Source organism: Sceloporus occidentalis, unplaced genomic scaffold, assembly GCF_023333645.1.
Source record: "Sceloporus occidentalis isolate IW3139 unplaced genomic scaffold, rSceOcc1.0.p SCAF_4, whole genome shotgun sequence".
Lineage (NCBI taxonomy): Eukaryota > Metazoa > Chordata > Lepidosauria > Squamata > Phrynosomatidae > Sceloporus > Sceloporus occidentalis.
The window spans coordinates 96868079-96888248 of NW_028316984.1; the positions used below are offsets into that span (position 1 = coordinate 96868079).

Sequence of the window (20170 nt, forward strand, 5' to 3'; positions counted from 1 at the left end):
GGTGTCAAACTGGATTATTTTTGCAGTACAGATGCAGCCTAAATAAATGTTGCACAAAAAGAATCTGTGCAAGCTTTAGAAAGCGAAAGTTATGAAAGGGTGGGCCTAGGTCTATGGATGATTTACAGTAAAATCATCAAGGATTTCAGATGGCCAATTTTAACAATTGCAGTAATAAAAAGACTTCTTACCCCACCCAGAATTCATGTTTCACTTATGGTTTTCATTTTCATAGCTTTCATTGTTTTAAACTATATTGTAATAGTTTTGTTTATGAGCCACCAAGAGTCTTTAGGGAGTGACTACATCACTGCAGCAACAAATCAATAATACTGTTGTTAATGAAGAAAACATGGGATTACCAGGAAAGGATTTTTGTGAGAAAGAGAGTGAGTACTATTCAGTTTTGGTACTAAGAATAAAAGTCTCCTTTTGATCAGTAGAGCTTGGGTTTCTAACAAAAAACACATTAGACCCTGGAGTTGCTGCCTTCCCCTGGTGTGCATTAAGTCACTGCTACTCAAAATGGTGATCCATGGACCAGTGACAGTCCCTGAGTTGTGGGCTGCCAATCCCTGGTGAGTTTCTGGGAAAGAAAGGAACAGTTGTAGCCATTAGACACAAATATTGTACTGTTCCCTGGCATGACGGAAAAAAATAATTATCCGTCCCTCACATCAGATAGCCCAAGAAGCACAATCGTAGGCCATGCTGCAGTAGTGGAGAGCTCTTAATTATAGAATTGTTCTTCAATTGTAACCAAACTCTTCTCCATTCCATTATTTTAAAAGCATCAGCAGCATTTTTATCTTTGGTGAAACAGAATGCCTTGCCTTTCTGAAGACGGTTGGAATAGTCTGAGCTAAGCATACTTTTCCCCTTCAGTCTACCTTTGTAAGATTCCCCCCCAATACACACATACTATTAGGGTCTGAGATCTGTTAAGATAATGATATTTGATCCACTTAATTGTTAACTTGTAGCTTCTCCCTAAACTAGAGTCATGGGTTCTGATTTAGAGCATCCAGAGGGTGGATCATTTAGATCAGGGGTAGGCAACCTGCGGCCCATGGGCCGGATGCGGCCCGGCAAGGCCTTGGGACCGGCCCCAGCCCGGTCCTGCCGCCGATTGCCGCCAGGGCCTTTGGGGGGCAATTGTCTATAGAAGCCTCCGAAACATGCATTTATATTAAAAAATTTTTAAAAATCAGCAAATTTTTTCACGTGTCCTCCATTTTTTTTAAAAAAGTGTCTTCCATTTGAAAATTTTGTCCTACATTTGTCCTAGTTTATTTATATATTTAGGTTTTTTTTTAATTATTTAATTATTTATTTTTTGGCTTCGGCCCCCCAGTTGTCTGAGGGACAGCAACCCGGCCCCCGGCTCAAAAAGATTGCCTACCCCTGATTTAGATCTTAAATGTAGACTCTCTCTGTGCTGAAAGGAGCAAGAGTATGGCAGAGGAGGGAGCATGTGACCCCAAAGCCCAATTTCAGTACTGCTTGCAGTACAGTCTGTGTTGTATTTATTCATTTATCTACTTACAGGTTTCAGCAAGTAATTACATGCATAAATACAGCACAGTTCATATCAGGGATATTTGAGTTCAGTGTGATCAGCATTTGTTAAGAGGCTTTGAGCACATAAATAATGAAAGCAGGTACATGAAAGAGGAAATTAGGACAATAGGTCTGAGATGCAAAAAAGGAGAAACTAAGGCCCCATACAGACAGGCCAAAATAAAGCTGCTTCAGGTCACTTTGGAGGTATGCTGTTTAAATGATACATGCGTCCTAAGAGACCGGAAGCCATGCCAAAGCCATGCTCCAGTGCATCATTTAAACAGCATACCTCCAAAGTGACCTGAAGCAGCTTTATTTTGGCCTGTCTTTATGGGGCCTAAAACTCAATACCCTAATGCCATCAAAGCCAATCTGATCTTGGAAGTTAAGCAGTATCATCCCCGAATAGTACTTGGATGGGATACTGACAGTGAAGACTAGATAATGTAGACCGATGCTTGTCAAACTTTTTACCCTCTGCTCTGGTGTCGCAACAAACTACACTTCCCAGAATTCCATTGCATTGAGCCATGGTAGTTAAAGTGGTGTCAACTTGGATTATTTCTGCAGTGCAGATACAGCCTAAGACAATCTGCTGTCAGCAAGAAATGCTTCTTCCCTTCACCAAGCCAAGGGCATTGGAAACAAAGCTAGCCAAATTAGTCCTAGCCCTGAAGAAGAAAATTTGAAAAGCACCTCTCTCCATCCTTGGCAGTAAAATACTATAGTAACAAGCTAAATAAGAAGCAACTTACTATTTCTTCTATGACACATCAAAATCTGCACCCTGAGGTAGCATCCTCATTCTGGGTAATGGCTGGGCTGGCTTTGAAATTTAGCAGGTTGTATCACGTAGTGATTACAAACAGATCTGTGAGCCTAGATGCAATGCATTTTGTTAAAAGACTGGTGTGTATTCTTCTAAAATATTCATTCAACAAAATAGTTTTTTCTCAAAATTAAGTCTTTGATCCAAAAAGGTGGGGATAGTGTGGCTAACAGACCACTTTCTGAAAGCCTTAAACCCTACCATTTAAAAAATAATAATTAAATTTTGTTTTTGTTTTGGAGCCCATAACCTGGCAGAATGTACTCCAAACTGCAAATGCAGCAATTTTGCTCCCCTTTTCTCCACATCTCCAAATCCATGCGAGAAAGGCCAAAAATGAAACTGGAAGTAAACGTTTGGTTTGGTGCAGTGCAGTGGAGGTATGGGGGAACAGCAGGGTAAGAAATTCTCCTTTCACCTGGTACAGTTGCCTGTCCCATTTCTAAAACAACAAAAGTCTAGATCCCATTGTTAGTCTCAACTACAGTAAACCCATTGAATCAAATGCTGTCTGGTAATTTGACACTTACTGAAATCCTGTTGATCCAGTAGGTTTTTTGAGATGTGGTGCAGGAGAAGACTGCTGAGAATACTGTGAACAGCCAAAAAGACAAACAAATGGGTCCTTGAACAGATGAAGTTTGAATTCTCCCTTGAGGCCAAGATTATTAAATTGAGGCTGTTGTACTTTGGCCACATTGGGAGAAGGCATGACTCATTAGAAAAGACAATGATGCTAGGAAAGGTAGAAGGTAGAAGAAAGAGAGGAAGATCACATGCCAGATGGCTGGACTCAGTCAGGGAGATCATGGGCATGAATCTACAAACCTAAGCAGAGCAGTGAAAGTTAGGGGGGCTTGGAGATGTCTCATCCACAGGGTTGCCATGAGTCAGGTCTACTCAAGGGCAGTTAACAGCAGCAATAACAACTTTAGTTAGCAATAGCGATTGGATTTAGGCCAAAGAGTAATAATTTTATTATCGGGTTTTTTTTGGTAGATTATAGCCCACTTGATCAGATGTATGCTACTGTAATAAATGACTGAACTCTTCAGGGTACCATAGGATTCCTCATTGTTTTGATTAGAACAGACTAACACAGCTATTCCTCTGAATGCTAAATTGGAGTGGCTCCACCTAACAAAAGTTTCTATGAAGTGCAAAAACACTGAACTGTATAGTGTATATTTTTCAGCCTTGGGCGGTAGAAGCTAGACATGAGAGGACTAAGATACCTCCATTGTTTGAGAAATATCTGCAGTCAGTGTGCATCATATAAGGAAGTGCTCCAGATAACTCTGGGGGCAAAATGATGCTTTGTTGCTTCCTATGTGTCCTTGCACACATGCCTGCTTCCAGTACTTTTAACGCTCCCATTAAGTGTTGTTTTTATGACCAAAATGTCAAACTTTTTCTTTTTTAACTGCAAATGATATTAAAGCTGTACTTTGCTCTAACCGAAGGATATTGCTAGGATATTCCATGGCATCTTTCCCATTTTCTGAAACCCTCATTACTCTTGTAGAGCCAGAAGAGGAGATGACTTTGGTATCCAAGTTTTGCATTCAGCACCAATCCCTCTGAAGTTTATAGGCATCTGTTAGACCTTGTTACTTGGATGCCTGTTATCTTCTTGTTGGAGAAGGGATGTTTTTAACATAGAGCATGCACAGGATCTGTAGCAATGGTTACTAAATAGAAACTAAACCGTATAGGTCCCTTCTGAATTAAATGACAGGCTGTGATAGATTTTCTCAGGGTAGTTCTCAGAAACCACACAAATAAAAATCACAAACAATGTTTATGGTTTGTGTTTGTGTGTGTGTGAAAACTCAATAAATCATATGTAAAAGAGAGAGAGAGAGAGAGAAACCAGACATGATGTGGGATCAGCCAGTCTTCATAGGGGCAATTGAGATGTTCCACATTTGGTGGTTGTTTTGTCCCAAGAGCAATACTATGGACTTTGGGTGTAGTAAGGCCTCTGGCTCTCGGGAACACAGCCAGAACAAAAGACTTGTCCACAAATTTCTAAAGTTTCCAAAAGCTTTACTGGTTATAAACACAAAACATGAAAATGATCTCCTTTTTCTCAATAGTCCTTCCTAAATACCTTGCTCTCTCTTCTTGGTGGGTTTTATCTTTCTTCTTCTGAGGACTTCTCTTTCTTCTTTGTGGACTTATCTCTTTGTCAAAGGAAAATACTCTCTCCACGTCTGACTTGGCTGAAATCTTACTACACAACTGAAACTTAGCTAGAGGGAGACAGCCAGTGTTGCCAACAAGCCTCGAAGATAATTCCCCAAACGTTTGACCAAAACTCACCAAATTCCCCCCACATCTCACCAAATACTTATTTCAACTCTCACATTTACCATTAAAACCAATGACCAAAATCACACCAAAGGCTCTGAAAAGTACCCATTTTGGTGTGAAAGTCACCAGATTGGCAACATATTATTTTTTAATTAAAATATTATTTTTCCCACAATCTTTGTCTTTCTTAAAGCTGTAGATCTCTATTTCCCCTCCCAAACTGATACACAGAAAAACCTATTATAATCTCAACTGAATATATGTCTCAAGAGCATCAAAGATGCTCTGGAGGCATGACAGTGGTTTTCACAATTTTTACAGCACAGTCTTTCACTTGATGCTCAAACATTTGACTTTGAGGAAAATACATTATAATGTAGTGGTTCTCTAAAATATTACAGGTTTGGGTTTGCAATTCTTCCAAGTAGTTAGTTTCTGCACCTTAGGCTGTGATTGTGCTCACATTTTACTTGGAAATATGTTTCATTTAAATTGTTTGGATTTCCAGATGTCTTTAGCATCAATCAAAAGATTTATTTCTGACATACTTTGACACTTTGCTGAAAGTTTTTATTAAAAAATAGGAGAGAAGCAAAGGATATACTTGCAGGTTGTGTCCAAATGAATGAGAGGAATTTAGAGGAATAGCTGAATTTAGAGAAATAGCTTTCAGTGTCCTCTGTATTTGTGTGTGGCTTCACCAGGCAGTGAGTAAAGTGAGGGGAAACTGACTGGGGAGCCTTCACTAGAGTCACAGATGTGTTAGACAGCTTTGCCTGTCCACCACATCTGGAGACTGGATGAAGGGGCAGTTGTGTCTTCAAAAGGATAAGCTTTACATGTAGGGGTGACAGAAATGCACAAGGAGGGAGAGAGAGCTAGTACTTATCACATCCTCACATGTTACTCAGAATAATATCTGAAAAGGGCTTAACACTGAATGCCAGTAAATTATATTAATATTTCAAGTAGTCTTAGAGAATCCATTTTCTTTCATTCATTTTTTTTCTTATGAAGAGACTTATGGTAATTTAATTTAGTTTTAAAAGTCTTTTGGTGGTTGTGGAATCAAAGCACACTCTAAACTTTAGATTTGAGCTCTTATGCAGAACTTGTCCACTGGCCTATTCTAGCAGCTTTCCCTTGAGAAATTAAACATAACAATGTTACTTAGCCATGTGTATTATTGAAGCAGCTGAAGCCTTATTCTACAACATGGAAAGCAGACTCGGCTGCTTGGAACAGCAATTGGAAAAACAGCGTGCCTAGCGATCAGGACCCATGCAGTGTGTTTTCAATTTGTCAAAGTTCTTGCTAACTCAGAGCAGAAAAGGCAAAATTGCAGTCTGCACCAATGTTTAGCTTTTCCTCTTCAGTTTTACGAGCAGCTCTGGGCTGTTTTCTTATTTGTCTGATGCTGGGGTGGAAGCCAGAATTACTGTGGCTATGCCAGATGTTTACTTTAACGCTCCAGGAAGGGGTCTAATTCCCCATTCCACTTTAACATTTCTAGTAATCACTTAATATATTTGCCAAACAGATATAGTGGGCTGGTGGGAGGGGGCAAGGACAGCCTGAGAATGGAGTGTTCTCGCATTTTATTTTATCAGTCAGCTGTTTAGAGTAATCGGATTTCAGGCCAGACCCATTGGAAACCTGGCCTGAAACTATGTCGATTCTTTGTTTTGAAACTGTGTCGCTACTGTTTAGAGATTTGCACTGTTGTCATCACTTTGGTTTTTATTCTTTGGTTTTTATTCTGTGACCACTACAATTTATCTTCACTTTTACATTAAGTAGTGATTTGAGTGTTGGACTACGACTCTAGAGACCAGGGTTCAATTCCCGGCTTGGCCATGAAACCTGCTGGGTGATCTTGGGTAAGTCACATGCTCTCAACCTCAGGCAAAGGCAATGATATAGGGTTGCATTAGGGTCACCATAAGTGAGAAACAACTTGAAGGCACAACAACAACAACAACAACATTTTATCATTCTTCCTCATACTTTGATTTGACTGTTGAATGGTGTAGAAAGGCAGGAGGTAGGCAGCTGCACTAGGGTTACCAGATCAAGAGCATCTCTGGCCCAAAGATTTCAGAGCCAAAAAGTGAGATCTAGAGATAATTTCTTGTCATGTCACAGGGAACCACAGTGATCTCATTCAAGTACATCTTAAGCACCAATGACAGTTAGACAGAGTATGCCATTCAAATAAAAAAGACCAAATCTAACAAGTGAGGAAAACAGATCTACACACATACAGTGGTCCCTTACATTCACTCGAGTTAGGCGTACAGAACCTTTTGAATGTGGAAAAACCTGCATGTCACCACTGGGTTTTCAGGGTTCTCCTCCTTTTATTAAATATAGTCTGAAGATTTTCTTTCTTCAAAACTATCTGTTTAACCCGTGGTACTTTTACTGCCCCTCAAATCCTTCCCTAGTCTACTTATTTAATAAGTGACACAGAGGTGGGCTCCCAGTATCCTTTTCTTTTAAGTATTTTAAAGTTTTTGGTAGCATGCTTTGGATGTCTTTGCTTGTAAATTACTTCAGGTCACTCCTTTGTAAACAAGAAGAAATATAACTTTTATTTACAGACAGAACTAAAGCTAGTATCTTTTTACAGTTAGTTCTCACAACTTGTTGTTATGGGGAGGGAAAAGGTAGATGGGAGGATGGAGGAGTGACGAGAGGGGGGGAGAGAGAGAATGGAAAGATGGAAAAATTGTGGAATAATGGATGAAGATGTGGTATGGAAGAGGAGGAAGAAATTTAATAAAGAAGGAACAGGGTGAGATATAGGTAGGAATTTGGCTGTGGAAAGAAAGTTTAAGAGTGTTTTAAAGTTTAAAAATTTACATTTTTCTCCTTCCAATATAATTTTTATGTACCTGTAATACGTTTGTGGTAAAATAAACATCATTAATAAAAAAAAAATTGTTGTTACAATGTGTGTATCATTTCACTTGTTACAAACTGTTCCAGTTCCCATGCTGACTTGGTTTCCACCTAAAACTCCCTTCATCAGGAGTATAGATCCTGTGGAAGTCTGGCTCAATTCACAATTAACATTCCCCAGAACAAGGTGGCTATGAATCCCCCTGAACTAGCTCTTCACTTCTCAAAGAACACGGCACACTCATCTCATTTCACTGGGCTTCTTTTGGCCTTTTAAATCTTTTTTCCTTACACAGGAGTCTGAATCACGTTAAGGCTAACCTCTTCACTTCTAACTGTACTTCTAGCAGTGCATGACACTGTGCAACTCTTCAGCAGCTCATCCCCTTTTATAGTCACTCCTCAGGCAGCTCCCACCTTTGCAGCCCGCCCAGTGCCAGCAACTCTCCACACGGCAATTTTTTGTGTGTGTTTTTTTTTACCTAAGAGAATCTAGGAATTTCTAGGTCCTTTAGAGCAATTCTGTGCTCAACATCCATAGAATTGCACTGGAGGACTTACAAATGCTTAGAGTAGTGTTTTCTCTAGGAATCTCTAGATCCTCCATCATGACTTTATGGTCAGCTTCCAGCAGAATTGCCCTGGAAGCCATAAAGATACGTAGAGAGAACATATTACTCATATCAGCAAAAGTCAAAGTTGCAAATACGGAGAGCTGACTGTATTTTTCAAGGCAGGGCTCTCGCCCTGAGATTCCTCCCATTGACCCTGAGGACTGGAGAAGAAGGCCCAAGTGGTGGGACTAAAGGCCAGGCCCTGGGACTTAGGAACCTAAAACTAATTAATAATTTATAAAAAGATCTCTTTGAGGGGGCTTTGTACCTGGAGTGCTCTGTGTTGTCCCTTTCCCTTCCTCGAACTCCCCAATATATGGTGCTGGCTGATATGGGTCGTGATGAGAAATATGACCACTGTGAACCTCTAATTCCAAAATGTTGCTGTGGGTACGCTTAGAGCAGCATCAAAGTTCTGATAGTGTTTTGCTATAGCACGTGCTTTCCGCATGTGGTGATGAAACAAGAGGGGGCAAATCAAACAGCTATTTAATGCTGTTTTAATCTTGATTTTTGTATGTTTTTAACTATATGGGTTTTATTGTATTCTGTCTTTTTGTAACTTGCCTTGAGTCCCAGTCTAGGAGAAAAGCAGGATATAAATAAAGTGATGGATTCCATGGATGGGGAAAAAGTTTTCAACAAACAAAAATCCATTTGTTTTGTTTAAACTGTGTTTTATTTTGTTTTTTGTTTAAAATGTTTTTCCCTGGGGGTGGGTTACTTTAAACCAGTTTTTTTAGGGAATGGGGTTGTATTAGAATCATAGAATCGTAGAGTTGGAAGAGACCACAAGGGCCATCCAGTCCAACCCCCTGCCATGCAGGAAATCCAAATCAAAGCATCCCTGACAGATTGCCATCCAGAACTGGACACAATATTCCAGGTGGGGCCTGACCAGAGCAGAATATAGTGGCACTATTACTTCCCTTGATCTAGACACTATACTTCTATTGATGCATCCTAAAATCGCGTTGGCCTTGTTAGCTGCTGCATCGCATTGTTGACTCATGTTCAACTTATGGTCTACTTGGACTCCTAGATCCCTTTCACACGTAGTTTCATTCAACCAGATGTCCTCCATCCTATATCTGTGCTTTTCGTTTTTCCGCCCTATGTACAGTACCTTACATTTCTACATTAATGTGTAGGACAACACCAGTATAGGACTAAATCAGAAAATTCAGTAGCAAAATCAGTTCAGACGTTTTGTCCACTAGCTTATATAATAATTGTTCTATAAAAAAGTGCTCTTTTAAACCACGTTGTTTAGGTTGAACATGTTAATTGAAGGATTTGTTTCTGAATGGCATTTTTTGCACTATACAAAAAAGTGATTAAAAAGAAGCAACAGAAACTGGATGCTGGTCTAACAATGAACAGCTGCCAATAAACAGTTAAAAGTTAGATTTAAACAATTATTGTTATTCCAGTAAGAGGTTTGGAAAATAGTAAAAAATAGCCAGACTGTTTATATATAATAATCGATTAAAATCTGGGAATTATTTTTTTTAAGCCATTTGGTTCAAACCAAGATTTAAACCAACCTACTTTAAACCAGTATCATGTATCCTCTGCTAAATCAACTTGTCTTGGGTGTTCTTCTCTCAGACAGCCACCTCTTTCCCTTTTTCCTTTCCAACTGGTTTGATGTCCTGTTCCAACCTGTAAATGCCAAAGTTGTAAATTATCAGTAAAATCAAGTTTGCTAGGCCGAATTAGGTTCAGGATCATTCCTATTAAGAATCCATCCAAAAAGAAAAGTCACGGCAGCTTTTCCTTATAGTTTTTCTATCCAGAGGGTCTGATTTTGTAGGATTCATATGAAAATATTATGTTGATGCTTGTCACTTTGAGTGCTGCTCATGCTTCCCTAATTTAATTTGCCACTGAAAGTGGTAGTAATTTGGCATGTGGTCCTATCTAATGATCCAGATTGTCTGGTTATCCTTGATTTTTAATCAGTTTTCCCGTTTAAGCTTGCTTCCTTAATTACTGTTAGAGTATGTCACAGAATTTTACTTCTGTTGCTTGTGGCTTGCCATAGTTGGCCTCGACTTGCAAGGACCCCATAATTAATAATAATAATAGGATTTATTTATATGAATTGAGAGAACCCAAGGAGTCCCTATTACTAAGAGCTCTGCTCAGGTCTTGCAGACTCAGGGCCATGCTTTTATTTATTGACTCAATCCATCTGTAATGTTGTATTCCTCTTTTCCTGCTGCCTTCAACTTTTCCAAGAATTATTATCTTACACATTCCCATTCGTTGCCTGTGGCTAATTGTTGCTCCTTCCAAAGTGGCTGGTTCATAGGTTCACCACTGGTGACTGACACTTAATGATGTATGAAAGAGCTATTGCAGACAACGATAACACTTTCCATAAGTCCTCACAGTGGGTTTCCATGTTAATCTGCTGATATTTGCCAGTGGCCCCTTCAATAGAGATTTAAATGGGCATTTTGTAATGCCCCCTTAGCTGATGTTTCTTTTCCACTCATCTGTCCTAACATAGGTCAAAGGGCCACACACATACTGTCAAACATTCTGCAAAAGCAATGTGTTCTGTTCTCTGCAAACACATGGTATTTGTTATGGAGTGCAGAATTCACTATCTTGGCTACTTTTCATTCATCTTTAGAAATCAAGTTTCTAGTCCCTTTGGTCGATAAGATAGACTAGAAAAGGCATGAGCAATACCTAGTGAAATCTCAGGAGGATCTTCAGTGATTTCAGAATAAACTCTTTACCACTTACAGGAGGGACTGGCAAGCTGCAGGCAAACAGAAGATAATAACTCTCTCTATCCTGCTCCTGTAACTACAGGAATAGAAAGGGCAAAAGAATGAAACAATGAAAGACACCAGTTCGAGACTTGCTTCTCTTGAGAGCTAAGTGGAAGAGGTGACATTCAAAGTGAGGGCTTTACATTTCACAGTGCATTCTCTGCACTTCGCCAACTTTGCAATGATCAGGACTAGAAATTGTTTTTTTTTAATATATTATTAAAAATAATAAAATTTGAGATTTTTAGGCAGTTGAATTTTTGTTGCTTACTTGGTTTTTATTGTAAAATACATTAGCTGATTTCAAGCCCACTATTCTTGTCCTTGTTGTTGTTGTGTGCCTTCAAGTCCTTTACAATTTATGACCAAGGCATGGGGTTTTCTTGGCAAGTTTCTTCAGAGGGGGCTGCCATTATCATCCTCTGAGGCTGTGAGAGTGTGACTTGTTAGGTCACCTGGTGAGTTTTCCATGGCCAAGCTGGGATTCAAACCCTGGTCTCCAGAGTCTTAGTCCTGTGCTCAATACCACTACACCACACTAGCTCTCTTGTCCTATCTCAGTACTATTTCTCCAATACAGTACTTGTTCAGTTCATGCCAGCTCTGTCTGATTTAGAAAATAATTGATTTTCCCCCACATGTGTGTCCCTCCTTGTCTACATACTGTCTCTCCTCTCTTTTTGTTTCTAAATGGTCTTTCTCTTCCTGTTGTCTTCATTACAAATTCAGCTCTCCCTCTCCTAACTTTCCTCTGCAAACCAGTGCAGATACACCAGCCTACTGAGCAATATTACAACTGTTGCCTTATTTTTCATACTCATTATTTTTCTAAACCCCCCCCCCCTCATCCTCCACTGCCCATTCATCCTTTCCCTTTTCTCATTCTCCTTCTCTTACAGATCTGAGAGAAGCAATTCCCACCCTCTCCTTCAGTACATATACACAGAGTCAAGAATGAACATGGTTCACCAGGCAGCTGAGTTACACCGAAGCAAAACCATAGATTTACCAGTGAGAAAGTCCAGAAGTTTAAATAGTCTTGTCCTCTGGTGCCCCACCGGAAACCAGCTGCAATTATTTGGATCAAACCTCAAGGCTACCCCTTTTGAGAAATCTGATGTCTGCCATCTAGTGGTCTGATGACTCAGTATTGCTCAGAGTCTCAAAACGGGACTTTTAATTGGTTTAAACTACCCCATAATCCTGAGATGTAAACTCTCAAAGTCAGTTTCGTATGCATGACACATTCCACATGTCTAGATTTCACACTTTTGAAGCTATAGCAGATACAGAGGGGCATCCACTCCATGTATGTAAATGTTAGAACTCTTCTCTTCATTTTCCTACTCAATAGCTCTCTGGACAATCTTGATTATCTCTCAGTACTTAGATTAGTTTTCCCTTTTCTTGTACACACACACACACACACAGAGAGATTAGACCACAACCTTGTTATCTCAGCGAGCCCATCTGGCTGACTATGTGTTTAAATGCTTGATCCACTTTGGAGTCCAGTGAATCATGAAATACTTTAGACAAGCCTTTGTGGCATAAACAGCTTCTGTAGGTCATTCATTTAAATGGATCAGAACTGTATTAACCTGCCTGTTTTTCTTATTTCTTCAACAGTTGGCTGGAGGAATAATTCTCGGTGTGGCATTGTGGCTTCGTCATGATACAAAGACAACAACTATCTTGGGCTCAACATTAAATGACCATCAGGCTCCTAACACATATTATGTTGGTAAGCAGAAAAAAGTTGGGAGTGTGGGGGAAAGTGTTGTGAAAATGAATGTGGGGCAGGGCAGGGGGAGGATTGTGAGAGAGACTGGATTTACAGAGTACTTTGGGCATTTCTTTGTGTGAGTGTCTATCCACCACAGTTGGCTCTCAGCAGTTCTCCAGAATATTAACTTTCCTTCATATAGTAGTGCAGAGAAAAAGGGGGAAAATAGTGTCTTTTATATAAATTGGTGAATACTGTACCTTCTTATAAAATTTCTCTTCCTACTGACTATACATGAAAATGATGTGGCTCGTTGGGTCCTGCTTTTAGTTTCAGACATAGTATAGAGTTGGAATAATTTTAATTCATCTCCAAATGGTATACATATATATGTTTGATATAGAAAATGTAGCATTGATGCAGAAAATAAAATATTCTGGTTCTTTGTGAAGTCGAAGGTTTCATGGCCGGCATCGAACTTTTCTTCCTTTAAATTTACTCTGAAATCATTTTCTTCAGTTCCTAATCATAGCTACAATCTCTTTGGCTGGTATAGGCTATGTCATGGCCACAGGTATACAATTTCCACAGTTACTGCCATAGTTCATTTGAAATGTGGTGCTGAAGAGATTCCTGCAGATACTATGGACTTTCAAAGAGACAAATAAACGGGTCTGAGAGCAAATCTAGCATGAATTCTCTGTAGAAGCAAAAATGAATAAATTGAAGCTAACATAACTGATTAGAAAAGACAAAACACCTGGAGGGTCAGAGGCTGAGAACCATTAATCCATGACACTATACTGTAGTCAACATGCCTGGGTGTGGAGTGGAAGACTATTTTTTTATTCCTCCTTTGTGCAGCCCACACTGCCACCATTTTCAGGAACCAAAAGCGGTATTCTCATCAATTTAGGAGGTGATTTTGGGCTGTTGCAGATGGTGAGAGATGCAAAGTTTTACCCCCAGTCATTTTCAGCCAATTTTGCTGAGGGTTTTTTTACCCTCAGCAAAATTTGGGGGGCTGTTTTAGGGAAACATGGGGAATATGAGGGCAGCTTGGGAGCCTATCTGGGCAATATGCAGGCTGTGGGCTGCAGTTACCATCCCTGCTATAGGCATTCAAGTAACATCTTCTTGATTCATATGTGCCAAGGAGGAGCTTTAGAGACTTTACTATAAGGGGGAGATATTCTTCTCGTGTCTTGGATAGTAGTGCTGGCCAAGGATTGCCAGGACAACTCACCCTTTAGTCCTATTCATGTTAATCCAGCACTGCATCCTGTAACAAGATAGTTCATGGTGTTGAACAGGATAGTATAGGGAAGGGTTGAGTTTCCGAACAAGGAATGTGAAGTATTATCCCAAATGTTTGGAACCTGGCTGAGGGTGTGGACACACATGTAGAGAAGGGGACACAGCACCAATCCCACAGCTGAATTTGCATGCAGTTGTGTACACATCTTCTACAGCTGGGTCTAAGGATCTATGAGCTGCGGTAGTGACTGCCACACTAGCATTAAAAGATGCATAGAACAATATCTGTTTGACCCTCTTTCTAGATGAGAATGTAAGAACAAAACAATAGCACTTCTGAACTCACTGAATCACAAAGGAAAGGTACCTCAAAGATCCCCCACTTTAAGCCCCATCTGTGCTGTAACTCCACCACTGCAGCGTACTTGATGGGTGCCATCCAGCTTCTACCCAAAAACTCTTAGTTAGGGAAGGTTCACCACTTTCAGAGGCAGTGTACTCCACTGTCAAAGAGCTTATACCATTAGGATGTTCTCTCTAATGTTTAGTCTAAATCAGGGGGACCAGATGTCCTCCTTTTCCAGGACATTCCCTACATTTCTACCTTCTGTCCATGAGGAATTCCAAAATGTCCTCCATTTTGAGCATAGCTAAGAAGCATGCATTTATATTTATATGGGTGTTTTTAGCTTTTATTTGGTCATGTCCTCCATTTTTCTTGAGTGTCCTACATTTTGTGGTGCCTTGTCCTCCTTTTACAATTGTTACAACAACCATAACAGTGTCTGTTCACCCTGAATCTAAATTCTTTTTCTTGTAGTTTTGAACCCCTTTGTTCAGGACCCAACTTGCAATATCAAATTGAAATGATAGTGGCAGTTAAGGCACAGTGAACACCACAAATCTAAGGTTGTCTAGTGAGAGTATTTTATCAAGGACTTTAAATCTATTCAGAACTTGGCTGGTAGGAGAGAAAGGAGAAAGGCATTTACTTGTCTTGGGAGCCTATCCCTCCTTGGGACCTTTGCATGTGCACACACACAGAGCCCTTCAAGTCTTTTAGTGAGGGGCCCACCCCACTGTTGTACTCAGAAGGACACAGAGCAGCTGTCTGCAATTGAAAATAAACTGTCATGATCAGCATGACTCATGGTTTCCAGGCGCATGTGTGTCTGTCTGGCTGTATGCATAAGTGTATCTGGGCTTCCTATAATCTCTTTTAGTTTCATAAGTAAATCGTCTAGCTTGCTGACTTGCTGGAAAACAGACCCCCTTATTTGGATACATCCCACTCTGCACGAGCAGTCGTCCAAAACTACAATGCATCCAGCTGTGTAGAGCATCTATTTCAGTGTTCTCATTTCTCCATGAGGCTTGGCAGTGCCACCAGCATTGGGGGTCCTTCCTGTTCTACAGATTTCTCCTCCTTCTATATGCAGCAAATGGTGGGAAAATCAGAGAGTGGTGTGCTTCCGTGTCCTTTTTCCAGGGCTTGTTGAAGATATTTTGCTGCCTGAGCAGAGGTGTAGATGTGCATGGAGAGGGGCACAGAATGAGTGTTTTGGCTGTCCAAATCATAATTCTGCCACACAAATGAAATTATCTTTCTGTGCCCAATTTTCTACCACTGAAGAGAGTGAGCTGTTGAAAAACCTTTCACAGCTAGAATGCTTGCATTTGCTGTTTGCATTGCCTTGGAAATTTTGCCTGCCCTTTTTCTTTGGGTGCCTAAACTATATTTCTAAATGCTCAGGGGAAGTTTTAAGCTACTGCATTTTTAGAAATTTGGGGACTATTTTCAGATTCTTATTTTGGCAGGGGGCAAGGCTCCCATTTTGCGCCCCCCCCCCCGTAGCTACATCCCTGTGTCAAAAGCAGAAGAAGATAGGATGATGCTTCCCCTCCCCATTCCACATACAGAAGTAGAATGTGTCGGCCGTTGAAGTTTACTGAAACACTTAACAATGGGATAGTGTTCATAACACCAGAGGTAGCAGAATGGTTGGAAGACACCAGTCTGGATGGTGTTTCATATATAGGTCTGTTCTTCAACACAGAGGAACACCTGGGAGATTACTGCCACTGCTACCCAGCCTCTGCTGCCTGAGGCAGTAACTTTGTTTGACTAATGATAGAGCTGACTCTGCCCTCTCACTTGCTGTGAATGCTGTAGGCAGTGGACATTGATGGGGACAAGGTGAAAGCTTCCCATTTTATATTATACACAAGCAGAGAAGTAGTGGAAGGAGAATAGACAAATACCATCTATATCCACTGATACTTTATGCACAGATTCAACCATCAACAGCTTGCAAATATCCAAATAGAATATACATTTCAAAAAAGCAAAGCTTGACATAGCCATTTAATATAAGGGACACCATTTTACTATGCCTTTGTATTCAATGGGACTTGAGCATGTGTGGATTTGGTATCCACAGGGGGTCCTGGAACCAAACCCCAGAGGACACCAAGGGGCACAGTAATTATGTACTGTTTGTGGGAAATGGGAGCTAAGTTATTTTAAAAGTGCTTCACAAAACCTTTTCCTGTGCAAAAATAATATTAACTTTAAAATGCAGCATGTTCTATACCCAGGGTGGAAAATGTATGACTCTCCAGATGTTTTTTGATTGTGGCTCTCATCAGCTCTAGACATCATAGCCAAGGGTGAGGGATAATGGGAGTTTAGTCTGACAGCAGCTGGAGGCCACATGTTCCCAATCCCTGTTCTGTATTATGGTGTGGTCTGGAAAGTAGGCTGTTTAATTTGAATTCAGAAAGAGACTACATTCAGTAGTCTCCTTCCTGACTCTATAGGAAATACACCCACTGCTTCGGTGTGTGAAATATCTACACACTCCCTTCCTGGTCCTTGATAATAGAAGCTGATATGATAAAAACTGATGTTGAGTAAAAAAAGAACTTAGTTTCAGAAGAGCAGTACAATAAGTTTTCATATTCAGCCATCACCCCCACCAAATCCTGGACCACTCTCGAGGAGTTGCCTACATTTTGTTCTTTCAGAAATCTTCAGTAAAGGCCCTGCTTAGATTTCTGTGGTTTCCATTCAGTCATAATTAAGAGAGCATTTTCAGCAGTTATTCTCAATTCATCTTGCCATTTCTAAATCCTCTGCTGACTTGTAACAGAGATTCATTTGCAGACTCACCACACCCTGCTTTAGCTCTAGCTCTGGTATCTCTACTCCAGTCTAGCATTTCTGCTTCATGGAGAGAATGTGGATGGCCAATATATTTGAGCATATGTTGCTATGCTGTGAAGTTCCGCCCCCACATCTCTTGTAGGATCATTTGACACTTTCACAGATGTTGCCAGGGTTATTTCAGCCGAGTTAGAACTGAATACAGAGCTGTCCTTTGCACTGCACATTTCCCAAGGAACTGGAACATACTGGACAAACAAACATGAAGTGTAATGTGGAAGGGAGGAATGTTGTAGTACCTAAATGCTCATGTTTAGTACCTCAGATGAGGGTTTTGGATACAAAGGATGACAGTTTTCCATGTATAGTGGGCCCTTGGGGTTTGATTTCAGGGCTCCCATGGATGCTCGAGTCCCATTATGTACAATTTGTTTGTTCTTGTTGTGTGCCTCCAAGTCATTTCCGACTTATGGCAACCCTAAGGTGAACCTGTCATGAGGTTTTCTTGGCAAGATTTGTTAGAGGACGCTTGCCATTCTCTTCCCCCAGGGCTGGGAGAGTGTGACTTGCCCAAGTCCATGGCAGAGCAGGAAATTGAACCCTGGTCTCCAGAGTTGTAGTCAAATGCTCAAACCACTACACTATGATGGCTCCCCATCATATACAATAGAAGTAAAACCGTGCTCTTTATATAAAATGGCATTTTGAAGAACAACTTTGCAACTTTTCACAGATTTCCTTTTCAGCCGAGAGCACAAGAATCTTTTTGAAATCAGTGCTAAAACACCTGAGATTTCCAGCACAAAGATCAGTTTGCTAGGTTCTGTGTTATGTTCCCCCAGAGCCCCTGGCTATAGGGAAATTGCCAAGGGAATTGGGGGTTTTGTGGCAGAATTTGCAGACACCATCCTGAGATTTATAGCATTCCTGCACAGGCATAACGGTGCATAGGAGCAGCCTATTGCCATCCTTGTTAGTAAAGCAGAGCCCAGGGATACATTATTATGTTTATGTTTATTTATACTTCGCCTTCCTCCCAGTACAGGAACTCAAGGCGGCATGGCGAGAGGGAAGCAACAGGCAGCTGCAAGGATTAGGATCCCAGCAGGGACAGGCATTTCTGGCTCCCTCACTGGGTGTGTCTGTGTTGAATGGCTGTGTCTCCATTCCGACAAATGGAGCTCCTTGCCTAGCAGAGAAGCTTCCCTCCCACTCCTCCCTGCCCCCTCTCTCTCTCTCTCTCTCTCTCTCTCTCTCTCTCTCTCTCTGTGTGTGTGTGTGTGTGTGTGTGTGTGTGTGTGTGTGTGTGTATGCTTTTTCTCCAGCAGGCCATCCTTCCATTTTGGCAGAGTGAATGGAGCAGCTGTATGGCTTTTTTCACTGCTAGGAGAAGGGAGGGCCTTTTCTTTCCTCTCCTCCCCCCCACCCCACATTTCGGTTGCAGCTCTATCAAGGCTGAGTCTCAGTGCCATGGTGCCTGTTCACTGTCAGCTCAAAGAGGGAAGAGCTCCTCCTGGAAGTGGGGGAGAGAAGGGCCAGGCAATTGTCACCTTAAATTTCAGACAGGCCCTTCAAAATGAGGATCCTGCCCAGCGTACGAGGCTCCCAGTTCACACACTGAGAGAGAGATTCCTATGACACTTTATTGAATCTTGCAAGATTGAGTATACACTGCTATTGTCTCTTCATCCCTCAGAAACATGCTATCTGTTGTACAGGGATGTAGCCGGGGGGGGGGGTGTCCATTAGATACAATGAATGGTGCATGCCGTCGCACCCAAACCCCATTATAATGGTGGCACTTAGTCTGGACCCCCCCTTCCCCAAATCCTGGCTATGTCCCTGTATTATAGCAGTACTCCCAAGGTTTTATACTGTAAGGTTTTAGGTCTAACATACTTAAGTTTTTAGGTCTACCATCATACTGTAAGGTTTTAGGTCTATCATCACGGTGATGTGAAGCTGAAGGCAAAGGGTGTGGCAGCAGAGAAGCTGCATCTTCCATGATGCATTCCCAAGGCATTTGTCATAATCAGTACCATGTGGCTACACTTCATAGTTGCAGTGAGTAGCCAATGTCATCCCAGTTCACATTTGCATTCCTGGCTGAAAGAATTTAAGAATTTAAGGCCAAGGCTGCCTGCACCTAGGGTTGCCATTCGTCAGGACCTCCAAAACGGGACAAATGTAGGACAAAATTTTCAAATGTAGGACACTTTTGTGTCCTACATTTGAATAGGAGCCTCCCTGAGAGGAGGCTTTCCTTGCCTGCCTGGGCCCGCCCTTGGTGGGGGCGGAGCCCAAGCGGCGAGGGACTCCTCCCCTTCAGGGAGGCTTTCCTTGCCGGCCTGGGCCCCACCCTCGGCGGGGGCAGAGCCCAAGCAGGGAGGGACTCCTCCCCTTCAGGGAGGCTTTCCCTGCCGGCCTGGGCCCAAGCGGTGAGGGAAAGCCTCCCTCAGCTTGCCATATCTCGCCCAGGGGTGGGGCAATCCCGGGGCGGGATTGTGCGGACCCGCCCCAAACCGGGAAAGTCCCGCCCCCAGGCGGGATATGGCAAGCCTACCTGCACCCCCATTCTCAGAAATATCCACCTTCAGAGATACATATTCCCATTATTTTCTCCAGTACTGGCTTATTAGAAACAAGCCAGTATTCTCCAGTGCTGGCTTATTGGAAGTGACACAGTACTACAACTTATGCTGTCTGCTTTGCTGGTAAATTGCAGGTGCTGGGTATGGACCGTGCCATGCAAAAAGTGGGTATCTTTAAAGCTAGCTAGTTGCTTAAAAAAACACAACCTCACTCCTGGAAGCCTTCAGGAAACACAATTCTCATTTAAAATTACCTTTGTTGGATTTCTAAAAGTGTAGTTAGAAAGAAAAGGAGAAAAAGAAGGGGAGGGGGGAAATATATATGAACATGGGCAAGGCATGTATGTTAATAAGAAGCTGACTGCCCCTAGACTCTGGAACTCCCTGTCCAGGGAGATAAGAATGGCTCCCTCCT

The 20170-nt window shown here is 41.5% G+C and overlaps 1 protein-coding gene across 2 annotated transcripts in view; it reads left to right on the plus strand.

Moving 5' to 3' along the window:
- Positions 1-20170, plus strand: part of CD81 (CD81 molecule) — a 98540-nt gene that overhangs the window by 31948 nt on the left and 46422 nt on the right. For both annotated transcript variants that reach the window (XM_089520998.1, XM_089520999.1), the window contains exon 2: positions 12645-12759. In XM_089520998.1, coding sequence (XP_089377124.1) covers positions 12645-12759 — 115 coding nt within the window. The remainder of the gene's footprint in view (positions 1-12644; positions 12760-20170) is intronic.